Here is a 17757-nt window from a genome sequence, read left to right as displayed (position 1 = left end):
TTTTTTTTTTTTTTTTTTTTTTTTTTTGAGCAAATAAGGATAGGGTACATGACTCAAAAAACCGAAAAGGGGTTGGGCTCCCCAACAACAAACCCAAAACAGCAATACAATGCAGAAAATACAAACAAATAGGAAATGGGCCAAAAATTGGCCCGGTCCTCTGGATCCTTGTCAACAGACCAAGAAATGGCACCATCAAAGTGGTGTTTTAAGCAAGCCAAAGATCTGACTAGCTTTGAAACAACAACACCCTCCAAAAGGAGGCTGTTGAAGGAGAGGCACTGAATTCCCATCTGGATCTGCTGTAGGGGAGAACCGATCTCCGGTTGATGAAGCAATCTCTACAAAAATATCAAACAAGAGTAGCTCGAGGAGATAAATACCCAGAAAAAAAACAACAAAACACAACAAACATAAATACAAGACACAAAGCAAAGCAAAATACAAGAAAGAAAGCAAAAACCCCTCAGCAGCAGCGGCAAGGGAACAAAATACCACCAAACACCGGTAGGGGTGGAGGTAGGCGGGCGAAGGGTAGAGCGGAGGAGCCACGCTCCGGAGCGCGTGTACCACGCGTCCGCGAGTAAGATCTACTCTCGGGCGAGTGTGGCTCACGCTCCGGCGAGTGTTGGCTGGACGGAGGTGCAGATGGTTGCGTTGGGAAGCTGAGAGGCTGTAGAGCATGGTGGTGAGGCTCGTGTGATGGAGGAGCAACCTGATGTTGATAGATCGGGTTTTGAAAAAACCAAATCTAGAAACACCAGTTTGGGGGCTGCGGAGGCTGATGGATGGCAGGTGGAGGCTGGGCTCGGCCGATTTGTGGCGGAGATGGAACTGTGATGAACGGTGATGGTGGAGGAGTGATGAGAGCTGCTGTGAAGGGGAAAAAAAGACTGGAAACAAAAGAGAGAACAAAAGGGGAAAACAAGAGAAAAAGAGAAGAAAATGAAGGAGAACAAGGGTGGGAGGGAGGAAGGAGGGAAAAAATTCCATCCCTCCTCCCTCAGGCAGCCACACAAGGTGGAAGGTGAACCTCACAAGGAGGTGGAAAGCTTCTTTTAGAGAGAAGGAGGAGCTTCTCTCTCTAAAAGATGGAAGTCCATGCTTGTGAGCAAGGCCAAGTGAAGTTAGTCAGCAGCTAGAACTTTCATGTTGCATGTTACAGTCACATGATCTGCCACAATTCTGAAATATTACCATAGATAAGGTTTCCATTAGATGTTGTTTTATGTCTCTTGGTTTAGCATCTGATTGCTTCATGGTCCTTGAAACTGCAAGTCTGCAACAGATAGAGACACATTGAATGTAACACTCTTATGTCCTTGCCAATGTATCTTTCTTTAATATTAAAATTTACAGAAAAAGAAAATTATATGGCGTCCGCATAAGTCAAGATATCAAGAAGACAAGCTAAGACTTGGGGATGCTAATTTTCTTTTGATAAATAAACAAACTTCATTAAAACGCAAAAGGGTGCACCCAAGTACATAGGAAGTATACAAGAGAAATACCTAACTAGAAAAAGGAAAAAAAGATTAAAAAAAAAGTCATGAAGACACTCATAGGCAGCCATCCATTGATATAGGGTATTGAAGAAAAAGGCCTTTAATTCTACCACCATCCTCACACTGCTAATTTTTTGGGCAACTCTTTCTTTTTCTATTTTGTTTTGGCCCTTCCAGGAAATACTTTTTTTTTATAAGTGCAGACACACTTAATACATATGATTAACAAGGGAGGAGTGCTTTTACAACATTGCCAACTGTTAATGTCTGTATTCTGCATACAATAGGGCTATATTGGTTTCCTTCCTGCTTTTTCTGTTACCTTTTCTTCTGTGTGTTCTTTCGATGACACATTCCCAATGAACTTTTTCTGGCTATTATATGTAGAGTTACTCATTACATTTTTTCAAATGTGTCATTCAGGAATTTCTGCTATGATTCCATAATATACTTACTGCAATATTGCTTTGTTTTATTCAGGATATTGATATTGATTCTCACTACAAAAATTATAGTACATCTACGAGAAAGTCTCTTGAAGCTTGGTCTGGTTCACAACTTGATTTGGGTCTGGTACGTACTTGAGTATCTATATATTTATGGAGAGAACTTTCTTTATCAGTAGCTTGAACTTTTCTTGCCTGATAGAAAAACATGTATTGGATCTGATTTTATGCTTAGCAATTTGACGGATGTTTGTGTGCTCAAGTGTGTTGCTTTTTCCATGACAGTGCCTATTATTTGTAAGGACTAATGGGAAACTTAAAACATCCATCATGAGAAGTGTTCTAGTCTTAGCAATTTTTTTTTTTTTTAATAAAAAGAAAAAAAAGAAAGAAAAAGAAAGAAACAAAGAAACAAAGATGCTATCTGTCCCTCTTTCTTGTGTGGCACATGTTAGATGGAACTTAATGCACCAAAATGTGATAGGATCTTGTATTAATATGAAACTTTTTATTATTAGAAAGATTTTTACTATGATAGAAGGAAGTGAATAATTACATATCAGCATCAGGATCATACTTGTGCCACATGGGTTTTGGCTCAAGTGAACAGTTGGGGAGGGGTTGGTAGATCTTGGTTCAGAAAAACCTTGAGGATCATACTTTCAGCTAATATTGTCTTATCCCAGCAAAAAAAAAGCAACATTCTGTTTTGTTCACAAATTGTAAAATTTGTGAACAACTCCTTGGGGCAACACCTTGGGTGCAATACCCTTGGCGAAAGCCATATTTAATCGATCAGTGTAGTGGGGGTGCGTTATACGGGTCTTGGGTTAATCCTGCAGGGATTGGTATATGAAGTGGCCCTGCCTGAGGTTCCTCTAAAAAAAAAAGAAGAAAAAATTACAATTATATGCAAAGGCTATTTGTTCCTTAAAAAATTGTAATGCATTTTTTTTAGTAGTTGTGTTTTTTTAGATGTTTATTCTACCGTTATAGGTGAACAATCTTTTTCCAATGACGATGATCATGACATGCAAAATGGAAACAGATATTTGGTAGACAACTTAACACTAAACACAGAAATATGGCCTAATAGCATAGGTATTGTTTGGATTGTTACTAATTGAAATGCAAAAGTTCTCATCAGGTTGTGGTAACCTTGGTCTTTTTTCACCCAGCTACTTGACATCGTTCATTTCAATTACAACTGTTAGAGTCAGACTGCCAATTGATGTATCTTCACGATTCATATGTTTTGAGGGACCTCACATTGTCGATTTGATTTGGAAAACTACTAGAGTTGAGATTTATATTTAGATCGAAGAAAACTTGGAGTAGGAAGTTGTCATACTAGCCATTGTTGCCCCTGGCTTATATTAGGCTTCTGCCTTCCAGCTCTTACAATTATGTAGAATTATTTAATTAATGACTGATTTATCGTAATAGTGCCATGTTAAACCTGTTATATACAAAAAATTTATATCGGGTTGCAGCCAAGGAAATTTGTATCCATCTTAAGCCTTGCCCTTGACAATGATGGTAAGTTTTTACAAAATTATCTTTCTAGAAAATAGCAGACTCTGAGTAGGCCTAGTTCATTATTCTCCTAATGGTGAATCTTACGGCTGATATTATTATGATCTCTCTTACTTTCATTGAGACAATCCCCAGTCCAGCTGCAAAGTTCCGAGTAGAAAATAATACTAAAAAAAAACTAAAATTACTACATATAAATTATTTGTGACTGAGAATCAAATTTTAGAAAGTTTGATCTTGTGAACTGGTCTCTTCAAGTGGAAGGCAGGGAGATCAAATGGAATAGATAACTCTTCATATTCTTTTAAACAGATGTGGTTATTACAACCCAGCTGCAAGACAAGTGTGGCAAAAAACTGAAAAAGATATGATTATAACCCTTGAGAGATGCTGATAACTCTAAAACTAAAATGATTTCAATTTTGGTGTGGATGATGTCTTGTTACCTGAATTAGATATATACTTAGCACACATGCAGCTTTTGGGAGACATCTACACCCATCTTTTTCAATTGGTTCTTGTTTGTCTGGAGGTTTATAAGTTAAGCACGGCTATTCTTGTTGCCCACCGATGCAATTCAGTGGGCAATTCAGATGGCACTCTCCTTTTTGCAATTCAGACTCATAATTCGTTAGTAGGAGATTGCTGGATGTGCTCGTTATATATTGCTTGGGTGGGGAACTGGGATGACAGTTTTGCTATATAGATTTTTTTCCACTCCATTCCAAAGATGAGATATTTCTACTTCTGCTTTCCTTTATGCAATATCATTTATTATTAATATCTATCTTCGGACTCCAATTCAAATTAGGATTTTTCTTGTAGTCATCTCACTGGTGTTGAATTGTAGGTGGAGGCGACAATTGAATATATATGTCGCCATGAAGGTGATGGAGCTATTCTTGTATTCCTTACAGGTTGGGATGACATTTCTAAGCTACTTGACAAAGTTAAAGGAAACAACTTCCTTGGCAATCCCAGCAAGTTTCTGGTCCTTCCCCTACATGGTTCAATGCCCACCATCAATCAACGTGAGATATTTGATCGTCCTCCCCCTAACAAGAGGCAAGCTTACTTTTACTAATTTTATCTTTTTAATATTAAGATTATTTTTACTTCTTTTATTGTTTAGTTCTTTTACGTTGCTATGGAAATATTTGTGAGTATTTCTTTGTTGTCTATCAGCTGTATATATGGATTACATAGCTCAATTATGGCTCACTGTGAATAGTTTTCTTACATTAAGAGGACGAAGGCACAAAGGAATGGGAATGCAGTCTTGTGCATGAATCTCATTTAGTTATAGCGTCTTTTCAGTTCATTTGATTCTCACACTAATGAGCATACATATCAATAATTTCCTGTTTATTTGCAGCCTGGTATGATCGTTAAAGGTGAGAGTGATGAGCCTCTGTGGTACCATTAGTGTTAGAGTTTGTTGACCATAGTACTCAGTTTTTCCGTGTATTTAACTGTAGAATGTCATTTGGAACACTGCTAAGCCCCTTACAATTTCACGTCACAAAAATCTCTAAAATTCTTGCCTTTTTGTTTGCTAAATTCTATTATGCTTTATCTATTATTGTAGGAAAATTGTGCTGGCAACAAATATTGCAGAGAGTAGTATCACTATAGATGATGTTGTGTATGTCATAGACAGTGGAAAGGCAAAGGAAACTAGTTATGATGCCCTGAACAAACTGGCTTGTCTATTACCATCGTGGATTTCTAAGGCTTCCGCACATCAGGTATACAGTTAGTGCCATAAAGTTGTAATAGCAAACGAGAGGTTCTTTTTGAAACATGTTTCTCCAGCTTATTTAGCTAAATTTATATGTTGCTTAATTGGATGTCCCTTCTTTTCCTTTTTTATCTTCCCCCTCTTTTCTGTTGATTATGGTTAAACAATTTCAGAGACGAGGTCGTGCTGGCCGTGTGCAACCTGGAATTTGTTATAGACTATATCCAAAAATGATCCACGATGCAATGCTTCAGTATCAGTTACCTGAGATTCTCAGAACACCTTTGCAAGAGCTATGCCTGAATATCAAAAGTTTGCAGCTTGGAACTATTGGATCATTTTTGGCCAAAGCACTTCAACCCCCAGATTCTCTTGCCGTTCAAAATGCAATTGAACTTCTTAAAACAATTGGAGCTTTAGATGATATGGAGGAGCTTACTCCCCTTGGTACGCAATAATGAATACAAGTTGTCTCTATCGGATTATTACCTTTAGGATGATATGTGATTGTAATCTGAATAATTTTGTGTAAAGGTCGCCATCTTTGCACTCTACCATTGGACCCAAATATTGGGAAGATGCTTCTTATGGGGTCTATCTTTCAATGCCTCAATCCTGCCTTAACAATTGCCACAGCCCTTGCACATCGTGACCCTTTTGTCCTACCAATAAGTAGGAAAGAGGAAGCTGATGCAGCAAAAAGATCCTTTGCTGGTGATTCTTGCAGGTTGGTCATTAAGCTGAGCTATTCTGCTGCACCTTTGCATCTGAAGTTTTCCAAATATGTCCTTGATTCTGTCGCTAATTCCAAAATTTTGCACACATTTTTGATGCAGTGACCACATAGCACTTCTCAAAGCCTTTGAAGGATGGAAGGATGCAAAACGAAATGGAAGGGAAAGAGCATTCTGTTGGGATAGCTTTTTGTCCCCAGTAACCTTGCAGTTGATGGACGATATGAGAATGCAATTTCTAGATCTATTATCAGACATTGGCTTTGTAGACAAATCAAGGGGTGCTAATGTAAGATTTTATGATTTTCAATTTTTGCTTTTTAAAGTGAAGCATTACTCCCCCCCTCACCACTTTTTGTGTTATTTATTTCTCAGTATTTAACATTTCAACCCAAGAATTCCTCATCAACCGACTTTGTGGCTGATGAACTTTGCCATTCTATTTCCTTCTCATATAACCATATGAAAATTGTTGTTATATGTTTGTGCAGGCGTACAACCAATACAGCCATGATTTGGAGATGGTCTGTGCAATCCTTTGTGCTGGACTCTACCCAAATGTTGTGCAGTGCAAAAGAAGTGGAAAGCGAACACAATTCTACACTAAAGAGGTTGGGAAAGTTGACATCCATCCTGCTTCTGTCAATGCAGGGGTTCATCTCTTCCCTCTGCCGTACATGGTTTACAGTGAAAAGGTGAAAACAACTGGCATCTACGTCCGAGACTCTACAAATATATCAGACTACGCTCTACTTCTATTTGGTGGTAATCTCATCCCTAGCAAATCCGGGGAGGGCATTGAGATGCTTGGTGGTTACCTTCATTTCTCTGCATCAAAGAGCGTTTTAGAGCTAATACGGGTAATGTCCTCAAGATTTCTTATTGATTTTATGACTCCTCTTCCTTTTCTTTTTCCTTCTCCCTTTATATATTTAGCTTTGGGTTTTTGCAGAAATTGCGTGGGGAACTTGATAGGCTTCTAAATAGGAAGATTGAGGAACCGGGGTTGGACATTTCTGTGGAGGGAAAAGGAGTGGTTGCTGCTGTGGTTGAGTTATTGCACAATCATGATGCACGTTACTAATGTCTCTACTTTTTTCCAAATTAACACAGTTAAGCAGCAGTCCTGCTGCCATTCCTTTCTTCTTCTTTTTCCTTCCTAGTAAGCAACATGAGAACCATTGAATTCTGCCACTAACATTTTTGGGCATTAGGATGCATGTAATTTAGTTGGGTGGCTATAATATTAATTTTATGATTTTTTATGTAGGAAAAAATAACATGGAGGATGTTTTAGCGATCTCAGTTTGTATTTAGCTATAACATCTATAAGGGTTGAAATTTTTTCAATGCTCTAGTTTCGTGTTTACAGGCTCAATAAATTACTATATCTGTGATAAATACAAGATAATCTTTCATCCAAACTTGTTTCATTCGTTAGACGGTGAGCAACACAATTGGCTTCCTTTTTGATGTGCCCCACAAACCATGGCTGGAGACTATTTAACACAATCTTTGTATCATCAATAATTGCCCATACCAACTCCAATGCAGTCATTTTCTTCGTACTGCATTATTTTCAAAGTATCTCCTTCTAGAATAATATTTTGAAACCTCAAGGCTTTGTTAAATTTCGCAACTTTTCAAGCTGTAAAAGCTTCAGCTACTGTTAGGTCAGAAATGTAAGCCTTTAACACAAGCATCAACACCCTCCCTTCGTCGTTCTAACAATTGCACTCGTGAATAACTTCTATAAGGAGCAGATGTAAACTAGCTCCTTTGTGCTGCCAATCATAATTGGACACTTCAGCGTATCAGAAAAAACTTAAGTTTAAGAAAAAAACACTACCACACTAGATTATACCAAAAATGAGAAAACAAAATAATTAGAAAATCAATTTATTTTTTAAAAAAAAGAAAGAAAAGAAAGAAAAGCAAAAATTAAACGGGTGGCTGGCTGTCACCCCATTCCCTACTTGGAGTGGCCGGCGAGCCACCCCATGGCCTGTCTGGGGTGGCCGACGAGCCACCCCAAGCCTAGGGGTGGCTTGCCGGCCACCCCAGACAGGCCATGGGGTGGCCGGGTGGCTGCCGGCCACCCCAAGTGGGCTGCCCTTTAATTTTTGTTTTTGTTTAAAAAAAAATTAATTAATTTTTTAATTATTGTTTTTTTTCTCATTTTTTGGTAGAATCTAGTGTGGTAGTGTTTTTTTTTTTCTTCTTAAACTTAGGTTTTTTCTAAAATGCTGAGGTGTCCAATTATGATTGGTAGGCACAAAGGAGTTGGTTTACACCAACTCCTTATAGAAGTTATCCTCATTGTATTTTATCTTGTATTACCTTGCGTTTTGTATTGCTTTACAAGTTTGCGTTTCAGGTTGGACAACTGTAGAAGTTGGATAGGTGTATGGGTTGAAGAGCTGCCATTCAGTTAGAATATTCTAACAGAATTGAGCCTATATCAATGGGCACCAACGGAAAAGAGGGCAAGAAATCATAATATTGTATTGGCTTGAATTCTCTAGAGATTTTTTCAACATCTCGAATTGTTCTTATCATTTTAAAATATATTGCATTGGTATTATCTATCCACTATCTTAATAAATATCCCTTTCAATTGCATATCCATTACAAATCACCAAGAAATACCCATTAAATTTTGCTCATATAATTCTGACATTGACATGATTTCATGTTAGAAATGAGCTTTGCATGAGGGATATGCACACAAGGTGATACATTCCAATGTTGCGTGTTTTTGACGATAAGAGTGTGATGTGTGGATTGAGATCTAGTGTAGTCTTTTCATATTGTTAGCGACATGATCAGCAAGTATAAGGAGATTTTTATGGGACTTACTTACTCGAGTAGGTCTTATGTTTTTTTTTTTTTTTTTTTTTTTTTGACATGTCCACACAAGAGGGGGAGAAGGGATTCGAAAGTAGGTCTTATGTTGATATGTGCTATTAATTGTCTGAATTACTAGCAATTTGGTCAGTTAATTACTGGGAAAGCAAATTCATGATGTGTAATTCAACCGTGGTGAGCATCAAACACTTTGGGACAACCATACAAATGAAAATGAGAGATAATTTAATTAGTCTAACAAATTTTGAGTCATTCAACTTTATGCAAATATATCTTTTCCATTTTCAACTATAGTGAATTCTTTTTTTAACTAGGGATTGGTATATGTATATTATAGTTAGGAAAAAATGCAAAATCGGTCCTTATGGTTTACCTAATTTACAATTAGCTTTTTGTAGTATTAAAATGAACTCAGAGGTCTTTGAAGTATGCAAAAAAAAAAAAAAAAAAAAAAAAAAAATAGTCCGTACAGTCAAATTCCATCAAAATATTTGACGGATTCTGTTAAGGTGCCTTGTCAGCACTAATAAAATGATGACATATATCACTCTTAATAAAAAATATATAAATATATAACATAAAAAACTAAAAAAATTAAAAGTGAGCACTGTAGTTGGTCAACAATGGTTTGCCATTGTTGCAAATTTGCTGAGCATTGTAGCTCAACAATTCATAACATATATTAATTTAAAATTTGTTCTATCGTCTCTCCTTCAATAAAAAAATTATTTTTATGATCTCTCCTCAAATTGCTATTGAGTGACACTTGAATTTTAATAATAATAATAAAAAAGAATATTTAAAATGCTGAGCCGAATATAGGTGTTTTAAAAAAGTGGGTACGTAGCTAAAATAAAAAAAATGTGATTTTTTTAGCTAAAATTTAACTAAATATTTGCTTAGTCATATATGAATGCTCTAAGCCGAGTCGCTTTCCCACGATCATGTGGTCCTATTATTTCATGACATTATTGCAAGAACAAGATAATATTCTTCCAGTTGTGGTCCTAATTAATTGTGGTCTCTGTTTGATACTATTCTTCCACTTAAACAAGATAATGCTAGTCCACTTGCACAATTATTGATTGACGATTTGTTGGTAATTCCGTACTTCTAGATCGCTGTCTCTCTTTTTCAAAGGAAATGTCCATGAAGTTTATTTTTCTTTCTTTCATGTTTGGATTGTCCACACTTCTTGGGTATCAAAATGTTGAAAATTTTCATTTCAATATGGTCCAGAAAATGCAGTTAATAAAAACACAATTTCTAAAAATATTGTTTAACCTTTCGTAAAATTGCAATTAAGTCTTTAATAAAAACAACAATAATTTGATAGCTGAGTTTTCATTAAAATGTCTATAAATTAGTCTAACTGATAAAATTCTACAGAAGTCATCGAAAACTCTACAGAAGTGGACTGTCTTGCATGGAATGGTAGATGGCACATTCTACAGAAGTCAAGTTTTTTAAGTCCACTTCTTCCCTGTTAAAGCAAAACGCAGCTTCCTCTCTGCTTTTGCTCTGCTACTTGCGTTCCCCTTCCTTCATTTCCTTTGATTTCCAAACAAGAAAACATGGCTGAGATTGCAACCATTTTTCTCTCTCCCTTCCTCCAAGCTTTTTTCGAAAAAATGGCATCTGGTGACTTCGTTGAGTTCTTTCGGCATCGAAAACTCTCCGAAGGACTCCTCAAGAAGTTGGAGACATCATTCATGACCTTCGTTGCAGTGCTTGAAGACGCTGAAGAAGTGCAAGTTACAAAGCCTGTCGTGAAAAAGTGGCTTGATGAGCTGAAAGATGCGGTCTATGATGCAGAGCACGTCTTGGATGAGATTGCTACTCAAGCCTTGCGAAGCGAGTTGGATGCTCAATTTCAAACCACTGCAAGCAAGGTACGAAAGTCTATCTCTGCTTTTCGTAATTCTTTTGTCCAACAAATAGAGCCAAAGATAAAAGAGATACTTGGCAGACTAGAATCTCTAGCACAACAAAAGGATCTTATAGGTCTTAAAGAGGGTTTTGGAGGGAAATCATCTGAAAGATTGCCCACAACTTCTTTGGTTGAAGAATCTGATATTTGTGGTAGGGATGTTGACAAGGAGGCAATTATTAAAATGATACTCTCAGATGATGCACGTGGCAATGAGATGGGCGTGATTGCTATAGTCGGCATGGGGGGGATTGGCAAGACCACCCTTGCTCAGTCTGTATACAATGAAAACAAGGTGAAGGAGCACTTTAAGAACCTTGAAGCATGGGTTTGTGTTTCTGAAGAATTTGACGTTTTCAAGATAACAAAAACAATTCTGGAGGCAGTAACTTCGTCAACTTGTGATATTAAGGATCTAAATCAACTTCAACTTAGACTAAGGGAGTATTTAACGGGAAAGAAGTTTCTACTTGTTTTAGATGATATTTGGAATGAGAGTTATGTTCAATGGGAGGCATTGTGTAAACCCTTCAAATATGGGGCACAAGGAAGTAAGGTCCTTATAACAACACGTAGTAATCTTGTTGTATCAATTGCTAGAGCAATCTCTCATCGTCTAATGGAGTTACCAGAAGAAGATTGCTGGTCACTATTTGCAAAACATGCATTCCATGATGGTAACTCTAATGCACACGGTGAGTTAAAAGTTATAGGTAGAAAAATCATTGAAAAGTGCAGAGGCCTTCCATTAGCAGTCAAGACAATTGGTGCTTTATTAGGATCTAAACCAGATGATGAATGGGTTAAGATATTGAAGAGTGAATTATGGGATTTGCCAATTGATGAGATGGGTATTCTTCCGGCTCTAAAATTAAGTTACAAATATCTCTCTTCACCTCTAAAGCAATGTTTTGCTTATTGTTCAATATTTCCAAATGATTATGCTTTCAAAAAAGATCAATTAATCTTGTTATGGATGGCGGAAGGTTTCCTACATCAATCCAAAAACAGAACAATGGAAGAAGTTGGTAATGAGTATTTCCTCACTCTAGAATCAAGATCATTATTCCAAAAATCAAGTAACGACAAGTCATGTTTTGTAATGCATGATCTCGTGAGCGATTTAGCAAAATTTATATCTGGACAATTTATTTCAAGGTTGGAGGGTGGTTGTTATTCTCACGAGATAGTAAACAATACTCGCCACTTGTCCTATTTTCTCAATCAAGAATATCATAGCTTAAAGAAGTTTGAGACCCTTCTCAAAGCTAAGAAGTTGCGCACTTTCCTACATTTAAATATGTCAGGCTATAATTGTCCCCTCTACCACTTGAGTAAAAAGGTAGTACATGATTTACTTCCTACTCTAAGATGCTTACGACTGCTTTCTTTGTCCCATTATAACAACATTACTGATCAATTGCTAGATTCAATTGGCAAACATAAACACCTACGCTACTTGGATCTTTCTTCCACTGAAGTTGAAAGACTGCCCAATTCTATATGTCAATTATGCAATTTGCAAATATTGAGATTATCACATTGTAGACAGCTTGTTGAACTGCCAAGAGATATGTGGAAACTCATTAGTTTACGTCATCTTGATATTACTGAAAGTGGCATAAAAGAGATGCCGAAGCATTTGGGTAGATTAAAATGCCTCCAGACGTTGACTAAATTTATCGTTGGCAAAGGTAGTGGGACTTGCATCAGAGAGTTGGAAAATTTTACAAATCTTCAGGGATCGCTTTCTATATTGGAACTCCAAAATATTGAATCTCCTACCGATGCTCAGAATGCAAGCTTGAGGGATAAAAAGTACCTCAAAGAATTGGTATTGGAATGGAATGTCGATACTAATTTTTCAGAAAGTCAGAGAAGTGTACTTGATAGTCTCCATCCCTATACAAGCTTGGAAAGCCTCACTATTAAAAACTACGGTGGTAAAAGTTTTCCAGATTGGGTAGGGCATCCTTCATTCTCTTATGTAGCATCTCTTAAGCTACAAAGTTGTAGGTATTGCAGCAGTTTGCCACCCCTTGGGCAGCTACAATCTCTGCAGAACCTCTATATTGCTGGTTTTGATGAAGTTGTTACAGTGGGTAGTGAATTTTTTGGTAGCGGTTCTTCTTCATCTAAGCCATTTGGTGCCCTCAAAGTTCTTAAGTTTGAGAATATGAAGAAGTGGGAGGAATGGAATTATTTTGGTGACGAAAATGAGGGTGTAGGTTTTCCTCAACTTGAAGAGCTTTATATTAGAAACTGCCCTAAACTAACAGGAGGGTTGCCTGTCCATCTTCCTTGTTTAGCCATACTTGATATTACTAATTGTCAGCAACTGGTGACTCCACTTCCAAGGACTCCTGCCATACGTAATTTGAGTCTGGATGATTGTAATGGGGTTTTGTTAAATGAATGGCCACCAGGAATGCAGAAGCTCGAAATTGGAAGATTTGATGCACTAGAGTTTCTACCCAAGGGAATGATAGACTCCAATGGCGGTCTTCAAGAGTTGGTGATCCGTAGCTGTTCCTCACTTGTGTCCCTTCCTAAGGATGGTCTTCCCTCTACATTAAAAACCCTTAAGATTAAATATTGTAAGAAGTTAGAGCTCTCAACAAACCTGGACTATTCATCCCTTGGAAAACTGTCGTTGGTGGAATTGTGATTCTGTGAAGTCCTTTCCATTAGATTTATTCCCAAATCTTTATCACATCGAAATCACTTTCGTGTAGGCAATTTGGAATCTCTTACGGTTCCAGAAAATTATGAACATGATTTAGTCACTACGGGGATTGATATCAAGTCTTGCCCAAATTTTGTTTCTTTTCCAAAAGGAGGACTGCGTGCCCCCAACCTTACAAGCTTTATGGTCGGGGGTTGTGGCAGTTTGAGATCACTTCCTGACAAAATGCATACACTCCTTCCGGCTCTTGAGTTTTTCGGTATGGTGATTGTCCAAAAGTTGAGTCGTTTCCTGAAGGGGGGTTGCCTTCCAATTTGAAATCAATTTCGATAAGTGATTGTGAGAAACTCATTGCAAGTCGGATGGGATGGGGTTTGCAGAACCTCCCCTTTCTTAGATCTTTGTTAATCGATGGCGATCCTGAAGATGTGGAGTCCTTCCCAGAGGAGCAGTTGCTGCCCACCAGTCTGACCTCCCTTGCAATAAGGAACTTTCGAAATTTGAAATCTTTGGACAAGAAAGGGCTTCAACACCTCAATGCTCTTGAAGAATTGAATATCGTTAACTGCCCTAAGCTCAATTGTATGCCGGAACAGGGGCTGCCTCCCTCCCTTTCTATTCTAAGATTCGACTACTGTCCTTCGTTGAAGAAAAAGTTGCAAAGTAAAAAAGGAAAAGAATGGTGCAAGATTGCTCATGTCGAACACATACTGATTGATAACGAATGGATTGAATAAGCGAAAAGTCTATCTAGCAGGAGTCCCCATATTTCGGTATGTGTAATTTTCAATCACCTAATTTATCTTATATGATTTACCCTCTCTGTTTTAATCTGCTTTTAGTTGCTATATATCTTTGATAAAAAAAAAAAAAAAGAATGCTCCACCCACTTTCAACGATATATACCCAATTATTCTGCATATTTATTTGATGACTAACATGTTAGTTGATTTTTAGTGAACAACTTCTCGGTTTGCTCTGTTTTTTTTTTTGGTTGCTCATACATAATCAAACCCTTAATAATTAAGTATTTCCTAATCTGATTTAAAGCAGAAACCGACTACTTCCATTTTTGCATCCCTTAACCCTTATAACTTCAAATCCATTTCCCCTAAACTTTGGTACCGACCATGTCGCCCGAGATTTTTCCGGTGACTCCTTTGGTCTCTGACGCAGAGGTGGTGCCTTCTTCGGACTCTGGGTCGCCGATGGAACTTTCCATTGAGGTTACTGAGGTTTCGGTGGTTGCTGTGGGTGTGGCCTTGGAGTTGCCGTCTGGGGTTCCTTCTGTGGGTGCGGCTGTGTCTACGCCGGTGATTTCTTTACCGGAGTGGTCTGGGTTGGGTTCTGGGTCTACGCATCCGGTGGTGACTGTAGCTGCAAAGCCGGTGTCTTCTCCGGTGATCCCTACATCACCTGAGATTCTTCCTGTGTTGGCTCCGACGCCGCTTGCTGATCAGTTCTCCCCTCGGGTCATGGACCGGCAGGATTCTTCTTCTCCTTGTTCGCAGGGGTCTGTTTTGGCTATTCTCGGGTCTAATAAAGCATTTGGGCAGTCCTTGGAGGTTTGCAACTCTGACGCCATATCTTTGGAAGATGGTCTGACCAAACCTCAGGCTTGGTTGCTTGGATGGCTGAGGGAAAGAGCGCAGCACGATATGAAGGCTTTTGATATACAATATTACTTATTAAAAAAAAATATGTTGTTGCTATTATTATTAAAAAAATATGTTGGTCCTACTCCTTCCTCGTATTATTTATATTCTACCCAATTTAGTTACTATTTTTATTTTATTTATTTTCTGAAATTCAAATGTTGATATGAAAATTGATTTTAATAATATTGATTTATCATCTGGTACTCTACTGTCTTTGTTTATTTTATTTGATTCTTTGCATAATCATGTTTCTATACTTTATCCTTTCAATTTCTTTAGTCTCTTCAGTCCTTATTAAATCGTGAACAATCATTTTCTTAATATTTAGTGTAGGATGATTCTTGTGGGTGTCCGCTTTTGAGGGTTTTGTGAGAAGGAAGGGCTTGACTATGGGGTTGTTTGTGGGTGTTTGCTGTTGAGGTTTCTTGGGTGGGTCTGTTTTGGGTCTTTTGCTATTCAAGAAAAATCTCTTTCCTTTGATGAGTTTCAGGCCGAATTACTAAGATATGAAGCACTTCTTGAAACTCAAAATCAAGCAATACCTCCTGAGACTTGTACCTTCTGCTCTTTTCTCTTACAAGAGTCCCCAACTTAACCAATTTCAGATGTGGCCCCACCACTAACGCATTTTTCATAGCGAGCTACAAATTCCTCTCAAAACTCAAAACACTTCTCAAGAAGAAAAACACGAAACATTTTTATAAATCTCTGTCAATCATCAATTTCATCAATTCCTGCCACAAGAGCATGCAAACTTGCATTGTAAATTCCTTTTTTACAGCAACTTGCTTTAGACTGTGACTCTTATTTTCTCTTAAAGGAAATGACATTATTTAAAATACTTGTCTGGTTTCTATTTCATTTGTGTGCTCTAGGAGCATTTTGATCCCATACTTCATTCCATCATTGCTTTATAAAATATAATATTCTACCACCCTTCTTTTTTTCTTTGTGTTATAATTATTTAATTGTTTTTAAGGAAGAAATACATGAGGCCTATTTTTTGGTAGGGCCTATATGTCGGGCAGTGTTTTACCAGATAATAAATTATGAAGAATAAAGAAATACCATCTATACACCCAAATAAAAATTTATGTTTTAATAAGGAATCCATTGAAGGCTTTACATAAATTGAGATTTGGCCGTAGAAGTATCAAATTGTATCCGAGGAACAGAGGGATACAAAAAAGTAATAAGAGGGGCACCTATTTGTATTATTCGTAGAATAGATATATTATTATGATAAATGCAGCCAATCAATTGTCTCAAATGGTACCAGGTCCAATGCTTTCCAACTTTATAGGGACACCCAACTAATGGTGATTCTTTACTTTATGGGCAGTACACATACATATATACATATAAATGAATATTGATTATGTCTCTTTGTATTGTAGGCTAGAGTCCCTGGAGATACCAGGCTGCAAGGTGTGATTGAAAGTAGTGGGATATTATGTTTTGGTGGCAAATGCAGAGGAGTTGAAGTGGGTACTCGATGCTATTTGAGAAGACCCATTAGATTGTTTGTGGATCATTGCATGTGTGCTTATTTTTATGTTGGCTGTAGAAGAACATTCTCTGTAATATCATGAATGCATGTGTAAATGCTTCGTTGGACCGCTAGAAGAGTCTATCTGAAATTCCATGGTTGTTCTTCTTCAAAGAAAGCTACCGTCAGTCTGAATTGCAAAGGTATCTTTTGCATCATATTTGTTATGCTATAAAGTTCATCTGCGTTAACTTCTGTTTTTTAAAGAAAATGTGATGCTTTGGCTGTTTAATGAATTACATGACATCTTCCTGAAACTGACAATGGGAATTTGATGCTGCTATGTAAATCATGTGTGGAGTGCTGAAAAGATTCTCGAGCTAACTTTGCTTAAACAGCTGATGCTAATGATGGGTACGCATTATTAGATTAGATTTCAAAGTAGTCATTATTAACTTTTTGGCTTATGTGTTGTTTATATTTATTATTATTATTTTTTTTTATGTGAATTTTTGGTTCCCTCAGTGTGAAAAGGAATATGATGTTGACTGTTTGAAGGATCACAATATGTAAGACTAAGGGGTGAGGACTTTTTCTGTTATTTTTTGCAGTTCTGTTGCCACCAGAATTACTTTTCTGTTTATTGGATCTGCAAATGTTAACAAGACTCATCCACCAGAAATTGCCAAAAGGGAAGTGGTTCTGTTTCGCAGAGAACAAAAGCTTCCGTAATCACTTCTGAATCCTGTAAGGAGGCTAACGTTCAATAAGATGGAGGGTTCTTAATTGGAAATTGACCTCTTCTTATGAAACTAGACTTTTTCCCATTTTCATAGTAAAAAACAAAATTGAAAGTAGACAGTTGCTTTCAAATGTTGTTGCCTCCATGTGAGTGATTGTCAAATTTTTCCTGTCATATTTTGCAATTCTATTGCCACTAGAAATACTTTTTTGTTTATTTGAACTACAAATGGTAACAATATTTATCCACAATATTTATCCATAACTATTGGTTGTTCACTTCAAAATTTTATAGTTGAAAAGAAAGCCATATATTCCATGTGATATCTAATAACTCAAAAAATTAAGTTGAATTTACTCTAAAAGATCCATGAATGGGTACTAGGAAACGGATGAAGCCTCATTTGCTATTTTTTAATGCAT

General features: G+C 37.2%; 2 protein-coding genes across 2 annotated transcripts; both read left to right on the top strand.

Annotated features, from left to right (window-relative positions):
* The first annotated feature begins 702 nt into the window (after window positions 1-702).
* LOC132174306 (DExH-box ATP-dependent RNA helicase DExH1-like) lies at window positions 703-7305 on the top strand. The gene is made up of 9 exons (XM_059585985.1): window positions 703-795; window positions 1986-2078; window positions 4338-4552; window positions 5076-5235; window positions 5402-5675; window positions 5763-5955; window positions 6065-6251; window positions 6454-6822; window positions 6915-7305. The coding sequence occupies exons 1-9, from the start codon at window positions 703-705 to the stop codon at window positions 7044-7046; spliced, it is 1716 nt and encodes a 571-aa protein (XP_059441968.1). The 3' UTR covers window positions 7047-7305.
* Window positions 7306-11001: 3696 nt separating this feature from the next.
* Window positions 11002-13473, top strand: LOC132167350 (putative disease resistance RPP13-like protein 1). The gene has a single exon (XM_059578296.1). The coding sequence runs from the start codon at window positions 11002-11004 to the stop codon at window positions 13426-13428; it is 2427 nt and encodes an 808-aa protein (XP_059434279.1). The 3' UTR covers window positions 13429-13473.
* The last annotated feature ends 4284 nt before the right edge of the window (window positions 13474-17757 follow it).

This window comes from Corylus avellana, chromosome ca1, assembly GCF_901000735.1.
Source record: "Corylus avellana chromosome ca1, CavTom2PMs-1.0".
Lineage (NCBI taxonomy): Eukaryota > Viridiplantae > Streptophyta > Magnoliopsida > Fagales > Betulaceae > Corylus > Corylus avellana.
This window is presented reverse-complemented; position numbering and strand designations above follow the sequence as displayed.